Below are 20,577 nucleotides of genomic sequence, written 5' to 3'. Positions count from 1 at the left end.
GTCTAAAAAAAGCTATCATCTCAGGACACCAGAGGATGGGTGCAAGAGCAATGGATGTGTTGAGAGAGAATTGCCTCTGTTGGATGAGAGACTCAGCAACATGAGAATGACCAATTCAAATAATTCAAGATATGCAGCTCATCCATAAAAATAATTATCTATTTCTGAGAAGTCATTCTGTAAAAACAGTGACGTTCCCAGACTGTAATTATGCAGCTGAAGGGAAGAGCATTCTACAGGTCAAAAACAGCATGAAATATTAACCGAAGTCCTATGTAGACCTGACAAGTTAACAGAGTAGGGTCACCTTTTTAAAAATGTTGTGATTGGCTAATTATATAATATATAAATAAATATCCAATCACAAAATTTCTGCAACTTGTCCTATTTTACAGTTTACCTTGCTTTTCCTCTATAAAGAGACCCAAGAAGAAGATTAGGAATTTCTAAATGACAAAGCAGTCATTGGATCACAAGATATATTGTTTTTCTCCCACATCTTTGTGGAAGAAAACTGAACTAGGTGGGTGCAATTTTTTTTTAAATTCAAACTAAAATCAAAAACATCTTTGGGACACACATTGTTCTACTCATGATAGTAGTCCCATGTAAACCACACAACTACCTGCGTGAATAGGCCCTTTGTGTGGACACTGCCTTTGTATATTTCAATGAGAAAAGTAATCTATATAAAAAAAGAGAACATATATAGAAATAATATATTCAATTAAAATATATTATGTTTATATACCTATGCTATTTGGTATTTTAGATCTACATCCCATATTTCTGATTTTAGTTACAGGTCTGAGACATGCTATGACATGTGATTAGTTATATTTTATATACACAAGTATTTATGCTTTTTTTAACTAATTATGCTTAGATAACTGTGTGTGAAAATTTTTGAATATACATACAAGAATATAATGATTTTCAAAGGTCAAGTAGCTGAAATTTTGTATGCAATGATTTTTTCCACTAGTCATATTTATGAGATTGCTAAATATGTAACACTTTTACTTAGCATTTTTATATATCACAGATTCACTTGAGTGACTATAATTAGCATTAGTTTGCCTAAAGAAGTACCAAATTCAGACCTCTGACATATGCACATAACTCCCTTTAACTTCAACAGAAATTGCACATGTGTAGCCAACGATAGAATTTGGTCCAGAGAATAGAGAATAACTTTCCTAGAATATTTTGTGGCCCAAATCTCACATAATAATCCAAACAGAATGCTGATTTGGGGCACATTTTACTAAAATACCTGCTTTAAGTATGTATTCTGAAACATATGGCATGCAAGAGTAGAATTTATATCCAAGAGCTCTCTTCTGCAAAGCATTAATGGAACCACATGCATGAGTAAAGGTTAGCAGGATCAGGCCCTACCAATAAATCCAAATGTTTAGAAACCTGGCTCCCACAGATTTTGAAATATAAAAGCAAATATTTTGGGGAGTAAATAAAACTTTCCTTTCTCTGGTGATTAACTTCATTTGTGTATCAGCCTGAAAAGATGACATTTAAAAAAAATGCATGTGAGGATTTATCTTTGCAGTGTTGCTATAGCCATGTTTGTCCCAGGAAATTAGAAGACAAGGTGGGTGAAGCAATATCTTTTATTGCACCAAACTTCTATTGGTGAAAGAGACAAGCTTTCGAGCTTGCAGAGATCTTCTTCAGAAACCTGAAGCACTCTGAGTAAGCTTCAAAGCTTGTCTCTTTCACCAACAGAAGTTGGTCCAATAAAATATATTACCTCACACACCCAGTTGCTGCAGGATTTATCTTGACATATTAAAGCTCTCAGATTCTTGTAATTAAAAACAATTAGATTTACTATTTTAATTCAGATTCTTTGTCTGTTGTTCTGATTTAATAGGTTAGTGAATTACAAAATAACACAGCAACTTAACTAATATATCTTCCATAGCTACTTTTGAGACTGACTCATCATTCGAATCCATTAATGTCAGAAATGAAAAAAAGGGATAAACCATCATGATCCAACTGATTATGTTAAGTGTTTCATTCTGAAGTTTTGAGCTGGGTTTTTGAAAATACTATCATCCTTAATTTGTCACCTGTTTAATCCACTGACCAATGTATGGTATCCCCTTTTCAGTCCCTTTGTTGTGCCTGATCACTTAGCATCATTTACAGACCTAAATGAACGATTTAACAAACCACCTGTATTGGTATGCTAATAATATGATGAACTGTCTCTTCATCTATGCTCTTGATTGGGATCTTTGAGTGCTACCATAGTGTATATATAATCAACTACAATAACTAACACACACAAAATGTTGTTGCAATACATTTAAAGTTACTACACACAACATAACTGACACCAACTGGCCTTCTGCACACACCCTATTATCAAACTACATCCTCCCCACACCCTAGTACCTGTAAATATTGAATGCAGTAGTTCAGTGTGTTGGGAAGGGATAGTTTGGTAAAGAGGGTGATGAAATGATGGCATCCCTCTTAGATAGCATCACTGGTATGCAATCAGGAGCTTTACTAGAAGCAGCAGATCTGCCATAGACCACCACTAGTACCAACAGCATTATACTGGCATGAATAGAAAATAAGTGCCTAGGCTATGCTGGGTGTGGGGTGGAACCCATCCTCTCATGTCCAGCCAGAAAGCCTCCCTGAGATTTTTCTGCTTACCCAATCCCACGACAGATTGATTTCATTAGACAAATCAATCAATCAAACAAACCCACAAACACCCTAAAACCTACCACAACAAGGAACTCCACTCCATATGCTTTTTCCCGCAGGGGTGGGAGGATGAGAGAACAAACACGACAGATGTTAGTCACACTGCTTAGCGCATTACTGGAAGGCACTCGTACACTAGAGTAATTAGTGTAGTATAAGAAAATACATAGAACAGAACAGAATAGAAAGCTGTGTATGAGAGATGGTATAGGGGAAGAGGCAAAGCAACAAGGGAATTGGTGTTCGGGACAGTGAAAGATTACAGTGAGATGTAATTGGGGTCAAAACCAAAGATGGAGTTGGGGTGAGGGGGCTGACCAGCACTGGGAAACTATGGGCATTTTCAGATGAAGTGAAGCGAATGCTAGAATTTTGGGTGAGGGGGGAAGGGGGATATTTTCTGGAAGGATAACAGATGATGTGGAGTTTTGGGGAAAGATTGATTTTTGTTAAGAGGGGAGAGAGGAAACTTTACAAAGGGGAAGAGAGAAAGAATTTGCCTCAAAGATACTTGTGAAGAGGAAGGTTTGAGAGTGTTTGTTTTTGGCCTGTGGGATGTGCAGAAGGGCAGGGTTTGTTGTTGGTGTTTTTTTTGTTTTGTTTTGTTTTTATTCTTCAAGGAGAATACCAAAGACCTTCTTCCAAGGTGTTAATATTCCCTTCTTCAAATGCCAGCCAATCCCCAGAGCCGCTACTGACTTCTTACACCTACCTTTAGTATCACATATTAGTCCCTTACTGGAATGATTCTGTGAAGTATTCTGCATCCCCTGAAAGATGCTGAGCACTCATTGACTTCATTGGAAACTAAGGGCACTCAACACTTCGTAGGATCCCATGGTATTGTGGGAGCTGGACAAAATACATTGCTTGGTCCATTTTTCACCTGCCAGTGCAGCCCTGGCTTCTTCACAATACTACCAAGTCTTAGGCAAAGACTATCCAAGAGAGCAAAATAACAGGTTTCAGAGTAGTAGCCCTGTTAGTCTGTATTTGCAAAAAGAAAAGGAGTACTTGTGGCACCTTAGAGACTAACAAATTTATTTGAGCATAAGCTTTCGTGAGCTACAGCTCACTTCATCGGATGCATTCGGTAGAAAATACAGTGGGGAGATTTATATACACACACAGAGAACATGAAACAATGGGTTTTATCATACACACTGTAAGGAGAGTGATCACTTAAGATGAGCTATTACCAGCAGGAAGGGGGGGGGGAAGGAGGAAAACTTTTTGTTTACAATTTATGAGTTTACAATATATAAGCTTTATACAGAGTAAAACGGATTTATTTGGGGTTTGGCTCCCATTGGGAGCTGGGTGTTGAAGATAGATGACCTGTTGAGCAGTTTTTGGTTAAAGTCTGCAGCTTTGGGGGCATGGACCAGACCTGGGTCTTTATTGCAGCAGGCTAGCATGTCTGGCTCAACAAGGCAGGGTTCTGGAGTCCCAAGCTGGCAGGGAAAACGGGCTCAGAGGTAATCTCAGCATGCCAGGTGACAGTTCCAAGGGGGTCTCTGTGACCGAACCCGTCACACGTGTATTTGTTCTTTTAAAACTACATTTAGAAAGCAAAGTTGGTACTATCTTTGTTGTTTGTAATCTGTGTTGTGGTAGTGCGTAGGAGCCTCAGTAATAGATGAGGGCCCCATTGTGCTAGGTACTGTGCAAACAGAACAAAAAACATGGAGGCACCTTATATTTATGGGAAGCTAAATTAAAATAAACTGATGTCTTTACATTTTTCACAGAAAAAAAAGGGAAGGACAAAGATCCACAAATGTCTGTTCTCTGCAAGCACAGAAAATTGAACATGTGTGATATGCCCACCTTATCCTAAAGCATACTCCCACCTAGCTGCTCCCATAAAAGAGTAAAAACCCCAGGATCCAATGCAATCAATTATCTTGGAGAAAATGTCCATATCTGACTATTGGTGCCCATCCACATCAGCAGAAATCAACTTAAAGTATGTAAACTTTGAGATGTTACTAGTGCCCATGTAACTGTCCATTTTTTCCTTAAGTCCTATTACGATACATTCTGGAAATACTTTCAAGGACAGAGAATTCCAAATACCATCTGTGGAATACAAATTAAAAAAAATCCAGATGTATCCATATTTTCCTACTGTGGCTTAGTTTGAATAGAACTTCACCAAAATCTCCTTAATCCCTTTTAGATGCTTATAACAAATGTACAGAAGAAAACTTCTGCATGGAATAATGGGCTTTACCCATAAATATAATCATAAGGTAGACACTCCTTCTAAAACATTTGCATGAAAATAGGATAATAAATTTGGGTCTAAACCGTATAAAATATTACCAATGATATACATATTTATGTATTTATTGTTTTAAAGCAACATTTGCAGTAAGTCTGATGTCCCAACAGAAGATTGCAAGGAACTGTGAAGTTTAAGTGAACAACATGCTTTAGAAGAAGTACTCTCGCCCATTTCTGCAGCTGCAACCAAGGAGTATCACGCAAAACTGGAGAGGGGGTATGAAGTGGCTTAAATCCACCAATCTGCAGGCTCAGTCCTAGGGCTACTCCATGACAGCTTGGTCCATAGAAACGAGTTTAGAGTAGCCTGAGAGCTGCTTTAACTTCTGCCTGCTGTCTATGGCCCCAAGGGGCACTGCATTGCCCCCTTGCCCCCGACTGCAACCTCTTTGTTGGCTGAAGGGAAGTGCTGTATAAGTCTCCACAGTGATTGTGCACCCAACTTGAGGACTCCTGCTGTGAGGATGGGCCTCCAGTGATCAATACTATTAGTTTTACAACAGCTTTGCACCAACAATACAACACAAAGCTGCCTTAACACTCTGGAGAGTATAAAGTTCAGAACTGAAACGTATGCACCCATAATTTAAAAAAATCAAGTCATGTAGTATACACATACACTTAATTTCTCAATAGGCTTGATATTAGGAGTTTCTGAATTTATTCCAAAATTTAGGAATGGGGTACAAACAGACTCCCACTTAGCTAGAGATTACACAAACCCTTTGACAGAACGTGCAGTTATTAGAAGTTTCCTTGTATTGCATTTTATTTTTCAATAATCAGCTAAAACATTTAGTGCTAAATTAACACTACCTGTGTCGATATTAAGCACGAAGGTATTAGGGAATTGTGGAGTTCAATAAAAATTAAGTATAGGGGAGAAAATTCAGCTAAGTGACACTTTTGGAAATGTGTCAGATAAACAATTAACTGGTGCACTGGATTTTCCTTTCAAAAGGCTTCAAAGGAATCCATGTTAGGTGTTTGATAGTTATGTCTTCGTATAAATTAAGACAGGTTCTGATGTGCCAGGTTCTGATCTGAGTTATACTAATATAAATACTGTAATAGTGTAATCTAATCTGTTATGCCCAAGTAAATGCTCTAATGACTTCAGTTGAGTTCCTTCAGAGTCAGCAAGTTTATCTGAGATCAGAATCTAGTCCAAGTAACTCAAAATAATGACATATATACCAAGATTAACATCGAGGCAAGGTTAAAATGCAGTAGTCTACATGAAGACACAATTAGAACCTACCAACATCTACTAAGAATGCAATTTAAAAGAAAACTCCAGTAACCAATGTTTTCAAATTCTTACCATAGGTAGCCATTATAAGAAAGAAAAAGAAAGAGAGAAGGCTATACAATTTTTGTAATATTATGTAGAAATAACATACTATCTCTAAAAAGGCTATGTAGGATATATAATATCCAGGACCAGGCTTTTGATGTGTAACTGAATTAAACTGATGTTCTGTTAAATTACCAATATTCTTGCAGACTAACATTATCACATATCATGAATCATTATTGGTTCAATATGCATGACTCACTTTCATTTCACATATGTTCTGCATTGGTTGATGGCATGTATGTCAATACTGAACAGATGTTAATTCCTTTATTTTCATACTCACCAAACATGTATTAATTACCTGGGACGTTTGGGGATTTTCTTCTTAAAGATATTTATATAGACTTATTTTCAAAATTTAAAAATCCATCAGAAAAAGATAAAAATATAGTTTATATTCCTTAAATTCACGCTTTCAATGTTTAATTCCAATTTTCTCAGTTTAAAGATCCATATGCAAAGCAACTGCAGACTGTTTTCATTAATTAGCATGTTCCTCTTTGTAAACAGGCAGATAATTTTTCCATTACTTTTTACAATAAAAAGGTTTTTTAAATAATTACAAATTAAATTCAATTTTCTGACAAGTTATTTCTGCACATCATCTGTATGGCAGTCTGTTCTTGTTACATCAGAATGGTTAAGAAAGGACGAATAATTCTGCAAAGAAATAGTATCTCCTTGCAATCAATCATTATACAGGTGCATAAATCCAATTATTGTACTGTACTTCTCATTTTATGAATTATCTACATCTAAAGCCCTTTAAAATATAAAATAATGTATTTGCAAATATCTACTGAAGGGAGGCCAGGACTGGAAATGAAAAGGGATTCCATGTCAGGATGAATGCGTAATGAGAGAGCTATAGGTAGCTCGTGCCACTTTATGCTGGTCATATGCTAGCCAAGGCTTTCCAAACTGGAACAGCAGGGGAACTACTGGCCCACTGATTTCAAGAAGAGCTGAAGCAGGCCCTTGCTTAGTTAGGGCCTGATTCCAAAGAAATGAATGGGAACAGAAGTGGGCTCTCAGCAAATTTGCCCTTGCCCACACTATGCATGGCTTTTTCCAGTTGTAACAGTTTCACACTTGAGCACTGTACCTATCAAAATTTCAAACAAAATAAAAATAGACACAACCACAAAATATCAAGAGCAAGATATTTGATAGTTCTTGGTACGCCATGGAGCGTATGCCATCACTTGTAGCCAAAGCAAATCCTTTAAATTTGCCACTTGGATAATTTTCTTCACTGGAATAAGATTTTTAAATTAAAATGCAAATACAACTAACAAATATTTTAAAAATCACATACAACAAGGACACAACAGACCCCTGACTCCTCCCTCTAATCTTTCTATTATTTGGGCACTTGCAAAATAAGAAATAGGGGTAAGATGCCTAGCATCATGTTCTTTAAAGGCCAAATCCTGGCCCAATGAAGTCAATGACAATATTCCCACTGACTTCAACAGGGAGAGAATTTAGCCTGAAACAAGTGTTATTGACACCAATATTCTGTGAATACATGTATTTATTCATATACTCATTCAATTCCAAGGGTTCCTTGTTCACTCAAATTTCCCATGGACATTCATGAGGGTTTGGGATGTGCAAAGGAATGATCAGACCTATATGCACCTTCGAGATCTCACAATAAAAAGTGACCGATACCGAAGGAGTTCTATCTATATGGAAGAAGACTTTGTTCACATCCTATTTCAGTTTTCTAACCTCCAGACTTTTTTTTCTTTTTAAAAAAGATAAATGGTTGCTACTAGTTAAGACATTTTATTTCCATTATACCTTTATTGTTCCATTAATTTTTGGAAAACAGGTATATATGGATTCATAAATGATTTAGCAACAATATGTAATCAGATCATTGGAAAAAAGTTCTTAAGGGAAAATATATATTTATTTAAACAAATTATGGAATATAGAATCTGATTTTATATTTTTTTTAAAAAAAAAACAAGTTTTAATGTTTTATTACCTCCTAATCCAGGTCTAAGACGATTATCATAACCATCCAGAAGTCTGTCTAGTATTCTTGTAAAGATGGTGATGTTATTCTTAGCTTCATCTTCTAGGGAGTCAGCCAGCACTGATCTAAGACAACATTTTACAAAGTAAAATATTTGTTTATGTACATTCAATATGCAACTAATGTTATCATTTAGCTTTGAATGTGTCAGTTGTTGCCATCTAATCATCTACATTATCCTAATCATACCACCTTTTCCTTATAAAAATGTACATTCAGGAGTATTCTGAAAAATGAAAAATATGTGCTGTGTAGTGTAAGTGTATACGCATACACTAATTATATATTAAACAATGGTTTGGAAACATGATTCTAAGAAAAACAGTTTTAAATTTTCAAGAACTTCATTTTCTAACAGCCTCTATTTTCAGTACATATTAAAATACAGTAAATATGGCTTCCTAAGAACTCAATTAAAAATATGGCTGTTCGAGTACAGAACCCCCCAAAAATGCCATATGCTTCCACGGGTCATTATTCATGGATTGGTGTCCTTAGTCCTAACACAAAACTATCTCCTTGGAGCTGCTGGCCCACTCCCTCATCCCCTGCATACACTATCTCTCGAACAGATACTTTGGTTATGCCTCCACCCAATGGCCATATAACGTACATGAGCAGAAGTACTGACATAAGGGAAAACTCCACTGATCATGCTCAGGGAGTCCTCTGATGTCAGTACATAGTGGGTGGGCACAATGAGGCTGACAGCAGCAAGCAAGCTGGGCGAGAGCTGTGAACAGCCCAAGAGCTGTAGTGGATTTAAATGGTATTTAGAAACAATTCTTGTCTTTCAAAAGACAAGAGTATTTCCCTATGTTTTACCAGATCCAATCACATCTTGTAAATGTTGGGATGAAACCATAAATTAATCTATCAAGGAGAGTGTATAGATCATCTAAATTTATCAGACTTCCTTGGTGAAGAAAGAGACCCAATTCTCTTCACTGATCATCTCTTGTTGGAAAACAGCAATAAATCCAACGAAATAGAATTCTGCTGTCCAGTCAAGAATGGTGCTGAACATATCATCTGGGTGTGGAAACCAAACCATGGCTTTGTATACCCTTAATTGTTTCTCCTATATAGAGCCTTCATATTGAAATGTTCTTGTGTAACCAAATTTTAAGCATCATTTATGTGAAATAAATTATATCAGAACACCATCTTTATTTAATACCTGGGAAGAGCATTAGGGCAATAAAACAGCATGTTAGATGCATTACCAGTGTATACTATTTTTCAAAAATCTGCAGGTATTTTTATCTTTCAGATTTTTTATTTTTTTGCGTGTGCTTATCTTCTGCAACTGCAGTGTTGATCAAGGAATTTTGATTGAACAATTTGTACTATGTAAAATTAACACATTTTGTCTGATCAACAGCAAAAGTAATCAGGTGACATCTTTAAATTTATGACAAAACAACCTAAAAATTAACAAAGAAAGGATTTTCCTTTCACCCTACAATTAATCATCATGCAGGAGGTATTTAAATGTAAATTATTGCAGTCTGTGGTTTCCAAGATACTACCCTTATAATCAAGCATAATCAGTTAATTTACAAACCAAACACCTAGATGTCACATGTAAAATAAGATTAAAAGCTCTGTGTGGCAATTAAAACTATTGCTGTTTGTTCTTCACCTATACTTCGATAGTATGAATATCTGCCTTTTATATTACTCTTGTAAAAACAGAATAGTTTTTGAAGTCAAGATGTGATTGAAAAACCCAGTTTAGATAGTTATATCACGTCAGGATGTAATCCTACAAGTCTTATTCACACGAAAGCTCTTAATTAAGCAAACTGTCTCTTTGATATCAATGGGATTACTCATGTGAGTAAGGACTACAGGATTCAGCTCACTGTGATTTAACTAATACTGCACCATGTTTGGGTGCAAAGTAAGACAGATGACCTATTTTTAAAAAATTAGGTAATTCTGGTCACTGAGAGATAACCACCAGGTAATTGTACCAGACCAAAATAAATGAAGGGATTTTCAGCCATATGAGGCCCCTATAAATTTTGAAAATCATATTACCCAGAAAACCTACTGCAATCATAATTGAAACAAGTAAAATGAAGTTACAAATTACAATTAATTGCATATTTAGGGAGCGTAGGCAACACTAAACTAATTATATTTAAAATTACTTTCTGGTATGTTGTCACTTTAGAAATGGAGATCTCTAAACAACAACATGAAAAATTGATTAATCAACCAGGCTATTCTTTTATTTTATGGTTCTGTGAAGTTGTATGCTATCTCCACCTAGAGGTTTAAAGCTTAAATATCATTTCTGGGGTCTGTTGTGTTGACCAAAAAAAAAAAAAAAAAAAAAGGACAAGTCCATACTCAAAAATGCCAACATTATTTTAGAAATTGTAGTTTGCTATTTGACTTCACAACAATCTATTACTTTGCCTACGCTGTTGTTCTGTGTGATTAACTTATGATGTAAATTGGCAGTGGCATACTGAGTCCAGTACATCTCTTACAACTCAAAATGTTACAAAGAAAATATTTAAGGGTGTATTTTTTGTCTTTCAAATGGCTGAATTAAAAATGTGAAGTCACCGGTGTAGCAAATTGTTTAAGATAAGTAATTAACTTGACATTGTCCCCAGAACTCTGTCACTGCACCTGATCTAGAATCTGCCAAATATTGTATTAAAACAACTAACCAAGACTTTTTATGAAATATTATCCCCTGCTAGCTTTTATCACTCCTTACAGGAAATGACTAGGAGCAGATCAAAACATAATATGCGTTTCTGTTGAACAGCCATAAGAAACGTTGTGCTCACCTTGTTGGCACCCCCACCAATAAAACGAGAAGACCCAACTGCATCTTGTAGAGTGTCAGTTTCCTCTTCATAGCTGCTCTTTGCAAAACCTAACCATGCAAGAAAAATACAAACCCACTCAGAGCTACCGTGAGTCTCCACCAAGCAAGGCTTTCAACTTAACCAAAGGAAAAATGCATGCCACTTCAATGGAGATGAGAAAACACTGGATTCCTGAAGCACTTTCCCTTACTATCAACTTATAGCTCCATCTTTTGCAAGGACCCTGCTTTGAATAAGTATGTAATTCATAATCAAAAGTGGCATGTGAGCAAATGCATCAGATGCTTCCTTTTTCTGTCACATGAACGCCCCGACAAGACCGAACAGATAATCAGTTCTTAATCAATCATTCCTCGGTTCACTACAATACTCCGCAACCCACTCACCCCAAAACAATCATCATGCCCATTTGCAGGGGTTCAATGGCATGACTGTGAACCAACCGGTGCAGCCGCTGCCAAACGCGGAACATGTTGGACAGCCGTTTAAAAAAATAATAATAATGGCCATAGACTCACATCACAAAGGGGCAACCCCTGTGCAGTGCAAAGTTGCAGAATACAAGGAGCTTAGCTAATGCAACGCCGGGTGCTTGTCTTGTCTGAGGTTAAGGGAGGGGGCCAATGTCGGAGCCCCCCCCTCCCTTCTCCATCTCCGCTCGAAGACTTTCCGGGGGTGGGGGCATGCCCAGCAGCGCAAGGAGAGGGGCGATGGGGTCCCTACCTGGGAGCAGCAGCAGGAGGCGCTCCGAGAAGGGGTGGGCGAGGGGGAGTCCCCCCCCTCCCCGTGCGCTAGTCACCAGAGAGGAGGATGCTGAAGATGGGGGAACTTGGAGCCGAGCAGCCAGACTGCAGCGGCGCCGCGAAGAGGAGCCGCTCCGGAGTGCTGTGTGCACCAGCAGCGCGAGGCGGCTGGGCGGGGGAGGAGAGTGTGCGCGCGCGCAGGCTGCTGGCGCGCGCTCCCCCTCCCCCCGAGGAGGGGGAGGCGGAATCGCAGAGCCTCTCCGCCGGCCGGCGCGAGGGCTGGGAGTCCGCGCGCTGGCGCAGCGGCGGCTCCCGCGCGCTCCTCAGCCCACCCCGGGCAAGGGAAGGCGGAGCGCAGGGAGTGCTTGGGTCCGCTGCCCTGCAGCGCCAGGCACCCCACCCAGCGCGGGGCACTTCGCAGGAGTGGCAGGGAGCGCCTAGGAGCAAAGCCCAACCTCCCGGCCCCTCGTCTCCTTCGCAGCAGCCGCAGACCTCACCGGGGACTGGGGGCCCAGCACGGGCCCCCTGTGCGCCCCCTCCCCCCCCCCAGCGGGCCTCTCGGGGCAGCAGCAGCCCCCCTGGGAGTCCGATTGTCCCTTGCCGCTGCCCCCCCCCCCCTCCGGGCATCCCTCTCGCTGATGTGTCCGGACAGGCCACCGCAACCGTCCCTCCCTGCCACCAGGTCGCACCCCAGCCCAACGTGTTCAAAGAAGTTTGCACTGAAAAGGGGAGGAGCGAGAGAGGGGCTGAAATGTGACTTGTGCGGCCGCTGCAGCAGCCGAGCAGCAGCTAGAGCGACTGAAGCAAGACGGAGTGGGGAGGAGGGTGGGGTTGTTTCCTTATTTAGCCTTTCACTTGTCAGCGCCATGTGCATTGAAGAGCGTGTTATGTAGAGCTCAGCTACAAAGCCCTATCCACCCTCTTCTATGGGGTTGTGTTTGATCTTCCTTGTTAGTAGTCTGTTTTATCTCAGGTGATGAAATGCAAACAGGGCGATTGCACGAAAGTGGTACCTTCTTCTGTTGATGCATCTCATTTGAGATGAAACGGGCAGACGTCTAGAGGAAAAGAGAGGCAATAGCCTCTTATTGGGTGTGTTTAGAGTGCTACCCTTGTGAAAATGCAAAGCGGGACAGAGAGGAGCTGCGTGGTTAATTTCTTTCTTCACGTCTGATGAATCATAAGTTAGGATGGTATGAGCATATTAAACATACAGGAGACACGACCTCCCCTAGTGACAATGCATGAGTAAACGTGAACACATAAATGTGGTAAGATACTGATAAGACACAGCAAAACATTAGCTTTGTCTATGCAAGAATAAGTAGGGAAGAAAGAAATCCCTTAAATGCTAAATAATATTTGCAGTGGCCTTTTTAACCTCTTAATCACCACTTTCAAAGCAAGCGTTTGATGTGCTATAACCTAAACAAACAATTACTGAGTTTTGTCAGCTTATCTAATTCCCACCATGGGTCTCATCCTGTATCATTAATATTCCCCTCCCCACTTGTCCATTGGCACAATCTAGTTGAAATCCAGAGAAATGAAAATAAGAGGAGCTCATGCTTCAGACAGCTGAGGAAACAAACCTCAACTTTCTACCCAGCTTGCATACTTGCTGTTGCCCTTTTATATCATGTTGTCTTCCTTCTAGTATACAGTCTTTCTTTGATATTGACTGAACTACTGTTACTTGTTCTGTTTATTATCTTGGATTTTTTACTCTGAATAGATCATGCTTTGTTTGATAATTGAAGAACTAGATTTATTTTCAACCTAAAGAAAACATGAAATTAGGAGGTAGAGCTAAACAGCACCATGCCCAACATTTGTGTCTTTTCTTGGCTTATCTCACCTCACGCTATCTGCTTTTTCGCCGTACCCTTCAAACTGCTAAGGCAAGACTCAACTGCTTCAACTGTATTCCAACATCACTACTCTAGCTATTTGTTACCTTTTGCGGGAAGTATTTGTACCCAGGTTTCATATTTACTCCTAGCTTCCTAAGTAAAAGGTCAAATTTTACATAAAATTTGCAAAGAAAAATTCAGTATATTTCTGACTACCAGAGAACTAGTTGAAAATTTCAATTTTTTTCTACAAACTCTATTTCTAATACTTTAGATATGTTTTTAAATTTTAAGCCTCTTACCAGTGTAGAAAAAGATCTTTGACTAGTTATTTTTCCAGACTATTTCTATGGGCCTGATACAGGGATCAAATAAAAGCAAGAGTTACTAACAATCAGTATCAATTATTTAAGGCCAGCAATTGTATTACAAATGTAAAAGAGAGACTTTTTATTAAGGTCATTGTTACTCGCCTCTGTACAAATTTTTTAATATTGACACTTCTTCAGTTATATAGGGGGGCTACTGCTACAATCAAAGAAACTACAAGGGAACTTCTAGCACAGAATTGTTAACTTAGTTAATAGGTTAGTTTCCTCTATCTTTTTGTAAATGCTCATCTAGACACACCACAAAAGTTTGTTCTAGTACATACACATTTGTAGCAGTGTCACACTGGTCAACTGGGTGTTTAACATATGGAACAACTGCAAGATCAAGCCATTAATTTACTGGTGACTCTTGTTATATCTCCTCCTCTTGTGCCTTGGCACATTTACCATCACCTTTACATTGCTCTGTCTATTTTTTCTCTCTTGTATTTGTTAGTTTTTTTTTCATCTTTATCTTGGTTTTCTTTTTGTGTGTTTTTCTCTTTTTTTCCTCTGTCTTTTCTTTTATTTTTGCTGTTTTACATTGGGTGTATCTGTTTTCTTTGTTGTCTGCTGCTCCCAAGAGGTGGACCCTGTACTTTCTCCCTCTAGCCCTCAGGAATAGCATCCCCGATACCATCATGAGGACTTTGTCCTCACCCACAACTATTTCAGATTTGGAGACAATTTATACCTTCAAGTCAGCAGGACTGCTATGGGTACCTGCATGGCCCCACAGTATGCCAACATTTTTATGGCTGACTTAGAACAACGCTTCCTCAGCTCTCATCCCCTTATACCCCTACTCTACTTGCACTACATTAATGACATCTTCATCATCTGGACCCATGGGAAGGAGGCCCTTGAGGAATTCCATCAAGATTTCAAAAATTTCCACCCCACCATCAACCTCAGCCTGGACTAGTTCACTTCCTAGACACTACATTCATAACCAGCGATTGTCACATAAACACCACCCTATACCGGAAACCTACTGACTGCTATACTTACGTACATGCCTCTAGCTTTCATCCAGACCACATCACACGATCCATTGTCTACTGCCAAAAAGAAAAGGAGTACTTGTGGCACCTTAGAGACTAACAAATTTATTAGAGCATAAGCTTTCGTGAGCTACAGCTCACTTCATCGGATGCATTTGGTGGAAAAAACAGAGGAGAGATTTATATACACACACACACAGAGAACATGAAACAATGGGTTTATCATACACACTGTAAGGAGAGTGATCACTTAAGATAAGCCATCACCAACAGCAGGGGGGGGAAGGAGGAAAACCTTTCATGGTGACAAGCAGGTAGGCTAATTCCAGCAGTTAACAAGAATATCAGAGGAACAGTGGGGGGTGGGGTGGGAGGGAGAAATACCATGGGGAAATAGTTTTACTTTGTGTAATGACTCATCCATTCCCAGTCTCTATTCAAGCCTAAGTTAATTGTATCCAGTTTGCAAATTAATTCCAATTCAGCAGTCTCTCGTTGGAGTCTGTTTTTGAAGCTTTTTTGTTGAAGTATAGCCACTCTTAGGTCTGTGATCGAGTGACCAGAGAGATTGAAGTGTTCTCCAACTGGTTTTTGAATGTTATAATTCTTGACGTCTGATTTGTGTCCATTCATTCTTTTACGTAGAGACTGTCCAGTTTGGCCAATGTACATGGCAGAGGGGCATTGCTGGCACATGATGGCATATATCACATTGGTAGATGCGCAGGTGAACGAGCCTCTGATAGTGTGGCTGATGTGATTAGGCCCTATGATGGTATCCCCTGAATAGATATGTGGACAGAGTTGGCAACGGGCTTTGTTGCAAGGATAGGTTCCTGGGTTAGTGGTTCTGTTGTGTGGTGTGTGGTTGCTGGTGAGTATTTGCTTCAGATTGGGGGGCTGTCTGTAAGCAAGGACTGGTCTGTCTCCCAAGATCTGAGAGAGCGATGGCTCGTCCTTCAGGATAGGTTGTAGATCCTTGATGATGCGTTGGAGGGGTTTTAGTTGGGGGCTGAAGGTGATGGCTAGTGGCGTTCTGTTGTTTTCTTTGTTGGGCCTGTCCTGTAGTAGGTCAGAGTATGAACAAGAGGCTACTAGGCAGCTCTCCAACACCACTTTCTACAAGCCATTACCCTCTGATCCCACTGAGAGTTACCAAAAGAAACTACAGCATTTGCTCAAGAAACTCCCTGAAAAAGCACAAGAACAAATCCGCACAGACACACCCCTGGAGCCAGGACCTGGGGTATTCTATCTGCTACCCAAGATCCATAAACCTGGAAATCCTGGACGCCCCATCATCTCAGGCATTGGCACCCTGACAGCAGGATTGTCTGGCTATGTAGACTCCCTCCTCAGGCCCTTCGTTACCAGCACTCCCAGCTATCTTCGAGACACCACCGATTTCCTGAGGAAACTACAGTCCATTGGTGATCTTCCTAAAAACACCATCCTAGCCACTATGGATGTAGAAGCCCTCCACACCAACATTCCACACAAAGATGGACTACAAGCCGTCAGGAACAGTATCCCCGATACTGTCACGGCTAACCTGGTGGCAGAACTTTGTGACTTTGTCCTGACCCATAACTATTTCACATTTTGTGACAATGTATACCTTCAAATCAGCGGCACTGCGATGGGTACCCGCATGGCCCCACAGTATGCCAACATTTTTATGGCTGACTTAGAACAACGCTTCCTCAGCTCTCGTTCCCTAATGCCCCTACTCTACTTGCGCTACATTGATGACATCTTCATCATCTGGACCCATGGAAAAGAAGCTCTTGAGGAATTCCACCATGATTTCAACAATTTCCATCCCACCATCAACCTCAGCCTGGACCAGTCCACACAAGAGATCCACTTCCTGGACACTACGGTGCTAATAAGCGATGGTCACATAAACACCACCCTATATCGGAAACCTACTGACCGCTATTCCTACCTACATGCCTCTAGCTTTCATCCAGATCATACCACTCGATCCATTGTCTACAGCCAAGCGCTACGATATAACCGCATTTGCTCCAACCCCTCAGACAGAGACAAACACCTACAAGATCTCTATCATGCATTCCTACAACTACAATACCCACCTGCTGAAGTGAAGAAACAGATTGACAGAGCCAGAAGAGTACCCAGAAGTCACCTACTACAGGACAGGCCCAACAAAGAAAATAACAGAACGCCACTAGCCATCACCTTCAGCCCCCAACTAAAACCCCTCCAACGCATCATCAAGGATCTACAACCTATCCTGAAGGACGAGCCATCGCTCTCTCAGATCTTGGGAGACAGACCAGTCCTTGCTTACAGACAGCCCCCCAATCTGAAGCAAATACTCACCAGCAACCACACACCACACAACAGAACCACTAACCCAGGAACCTATCCTTGCAACAAAGCCCGTTGCCAACTCTGTCCACATATCTATTCAGGGGATACCATCATAGGGCCTAATCACATCAGCCACACTATCAGAGGCTCGTTCACCTGCGCATCTACCAATGTGATATATGCCATCATGTGCCAGCAATGCCCCTCTGCCATGTACATTGGCCAAACTGGACAGTCTCTACGTAAAAGAATGAATGGACACAAATCAGACGTCAAGAATTATAACATTCAAAAACCAGTTGGAGAACACTTCAATCTCTCTGGTCACTCGATCACAGACCTAAGAGTGGCTATACTTCAACAAAAAAGCTTCAAAAACAGACTCCAACGAGAGACTGCTGAATTGGAATTAATTTGCAAACTGGATACAATTAACTTAGGCTTGAATAGAGACTGGGAATGGATGAGTCATTACACAAAGTAAAACTATTTCCCCATGGTATTTCTCCCTCCCACCCCACCCCCCACTGTTCCTCTGATATTCTTGTTAACTGCTGGAATTAGCCTACCTGCTTGTCACCATGAAAGGTTTTCCTCCTTCCCCCCCCTGCTGTTGGTGATTATCTTATCTTAAGTGATCACTCTCCTTACAGTGTGTATGATAAACCCATTGTTTCATGTTCTCTGTGTGTGTGTATATAAATCTCTCCTCTGTTTTTTCCACCAAATGCATCCGATGAAGTGAGCTGTAGCTCACGAAAGCTTATGCTCTAATAAATTTGTTAGTCTCTAAGGTGCCACAAGTACTCCTTTTCTTTTTGCGAATACAGACTAACACGGCTGCTACTCTGAAACCTGTCTACTGCCAAGCTCTAAGATACAACCGCATTTGCTCCAATCCCTCAGTCAGAGACAAACACCTACAGGATCTCTATCAAGCATTCTTAAAACTACAATACCCACCCGGTGAAGTGAAGAAACAGATTGACAGAGCCAGAAGTCACCTGTTACTTTTTTTGTTGAGCCTGTCTTGTAACAGAATGCCACTAGCCATCACCTACAGCCTCCAACTAAAACCTCTCCAGCGCATCATCAAGGATCTACAACCTATACTGAAGGATGATCCCTCACTCTCACAGACCCTGGGGGCAGGCCAGTCCTTGCTTACAGACAGCCCCCCAACCTGAAGCAAATACTCTCCAGCAACTACACACCACACAACAAAAACACCAACCCAGGAACCAAACCTTGCAACAAGCCCCAGTGCCAACTCTGTCTGCATATCTATTCAAGGGACACCATCATAGGATCTAATCACAGCCCCACCATCAGTGGCTCATTCACCTGCACATCTACCAATATGATGTATGCCAGCATGTGCCAGCAATGCCCCTCTGCCATGTACATTGGTCAAACTGGACAGTCTCTATGCAAAAGAATAAATGGACACAAATCTGACATCAGGAATCAGAACATTCAAAAACCAGTAGGAGAACACTTCAAATCTCCCTGGTCACTCAATAACAGACCTAAAAGTGGCAATTCTTCAACAACAAAAACTTCAAAACCAGACTCCAACGTGAAACTGCAGAACTAGAATGAATTTGCAAACTGGACACCATCAGATTAGGCCTGAATAAAGACTGGGAGTGGTTGGGTCATTACAAAACCTAAACCTAATTTCCCCAATACTAATTTCCCTCTACTGTTACTCACATCTTCTTGTGAATGTCTGAAATGGGACACTCTCATTACCACTTCAAAAGTTATTTTTTCTCCCTTGGTATTCTGCTGTTAATTGATTTGTCTTGTTAGACTGACCTGACACTTGGTAAGGCAACTCATATCTTTTCATGTATTTATACCTGCTCCTGTATTTTCCATTCCATGCATCTGATGAAGTGGTTTCTAGCCCTCAAAAGCTTATGCTCAAATAAATTTGTTAGTGTCTAAGGTGCCACAAGGACTCCTAGTTGTTTTTGCTGATACAGACTAACACAGCTACCACTTTGAAACCCTTCCACATATTGCTGTTCCTCTTCTTTACCCTATGCCTTTCCAGATTAGTTTTCTGAGAAAAACTGCCTTACTCTGTCTATTAGCCTATGTGCCAATGAGTGGCTGAAACAAAAGAATGTTAATACATTTCAGTCAGGCTGATATATTAACTTTTATCTTTACTCCATATTGACTTAAATAGAATTTAGTTAGCTGATCCTCACTGTATTCTGATCTCAACTGGTCATTTTAGAATGTCTTGACCCAGAACTGTGAGGAATGACAATCATACCCAAGAATAAGAAAATAGAATGAATTGGAAAAATTTTAGTCAATATTTCATTAAGTGGAAATGCAGGTTTGGGTGCGTTATTTATTTAATATTTTGTTGTATTTAAGAGCCAAATTATTATACCTTTTATTCATGTCAAGTAGTACCCTGCTTAACAAATAATTCTATTCACCTTAATGGAACAACTTGTGAAATCATTGTGAACCAGTGTATCAGAATCTGACCCTAAATGATTTTGCAGAAACAAGTACTGACTTGTGTTGAAACCAATATCAAGATTTCTTAAAGGTGAATGTTCCAATGACTAGTGTATGAGGAGGGAAACTAATCCTAAACATTTATCTTGGGAAGAAAATCATGGAAGTGTTCACAAATGAAAGTCTTGGCAATTTATTCTTATGTGGAAGGTATGGGTCTCTGAAGACAGAAGTGGAATAAAGACTTTTCACAGTTATATGCACTTTCCCTCCAAACACCTTCCTCATTTAATCAAAACGCTTAAAACTAGAGTCTCCTCTAAGATTTACATGTGGGTTGCATCAAGAAGTGGGAAAATACTTGTGAAAATTCTACAATTTGCTAATAGAATTGTATTCTATCATTCACTATTAGATTCTCTTGGGATGCTGCCTAGCCTGTATTATGCCTGGGTGTTAATCCCCTCCCCACAAATC

At 40.0% G+C, this 20,577-nt stretch overlaps 1 protein-coding gene across 2 annotated transcripts in view; it reads right to left on the bottom strand.

Annotated features, from left to right (window-relative positions):
• The window catches only part of GABRA2 (gamma-aminobutyric acid type A receptor subunit alpha2), an 89,946-nt gene extending 77,117 nt beyond the window's left edge, over positions 1–12,829 (bottom strand). Inside the window, exons 1-3 of one of the 2 annotated variants that reach the window (XM_038400372.2) lie at positions 12,026–12,829; positions 11,261–11,349; positions 8,397–8,512 (exon numbers count right to left, since the gene is read on the bottom strand). In XM_038400372.2, coding sequence (XP_038256300.1) covers positions 8,397–8,512; positions 11,261–11,331 — 187 coding nt within the window. In that variant the 5' untranslated portion in view covers positions 11,332–11,349; positions 12,026–12,829. The remainder of the gene's footprint in view (positions 1–8,396; positions 8,513–11,260; positions 11,350–12,025) is intronic. The other variant, XM_043513905.1, reaches the window with a different exon arrangement.
• Between the last annotated feature and the right edge of the window lie 7,748 nt (positions 12,830–20,577).

Source organism: Dermochelys coriacea, chromosome 4 (assembly GCF_009764565.3).
Source record: "Dermochelys coriacea isolate rDerCor1 chromosome 4, rDerCor1.pri.v4, whole genome shotgun sequence".
NCBI classification, from domain to species: Eukaryota; Metazoa; Chordata; order Testudines; family Dermochelyidae; genus Dermochelys; species Dermochelys coriacea.
This window is presented reverse-complemented; position numbering and strand designations above follow the sequence as displayed.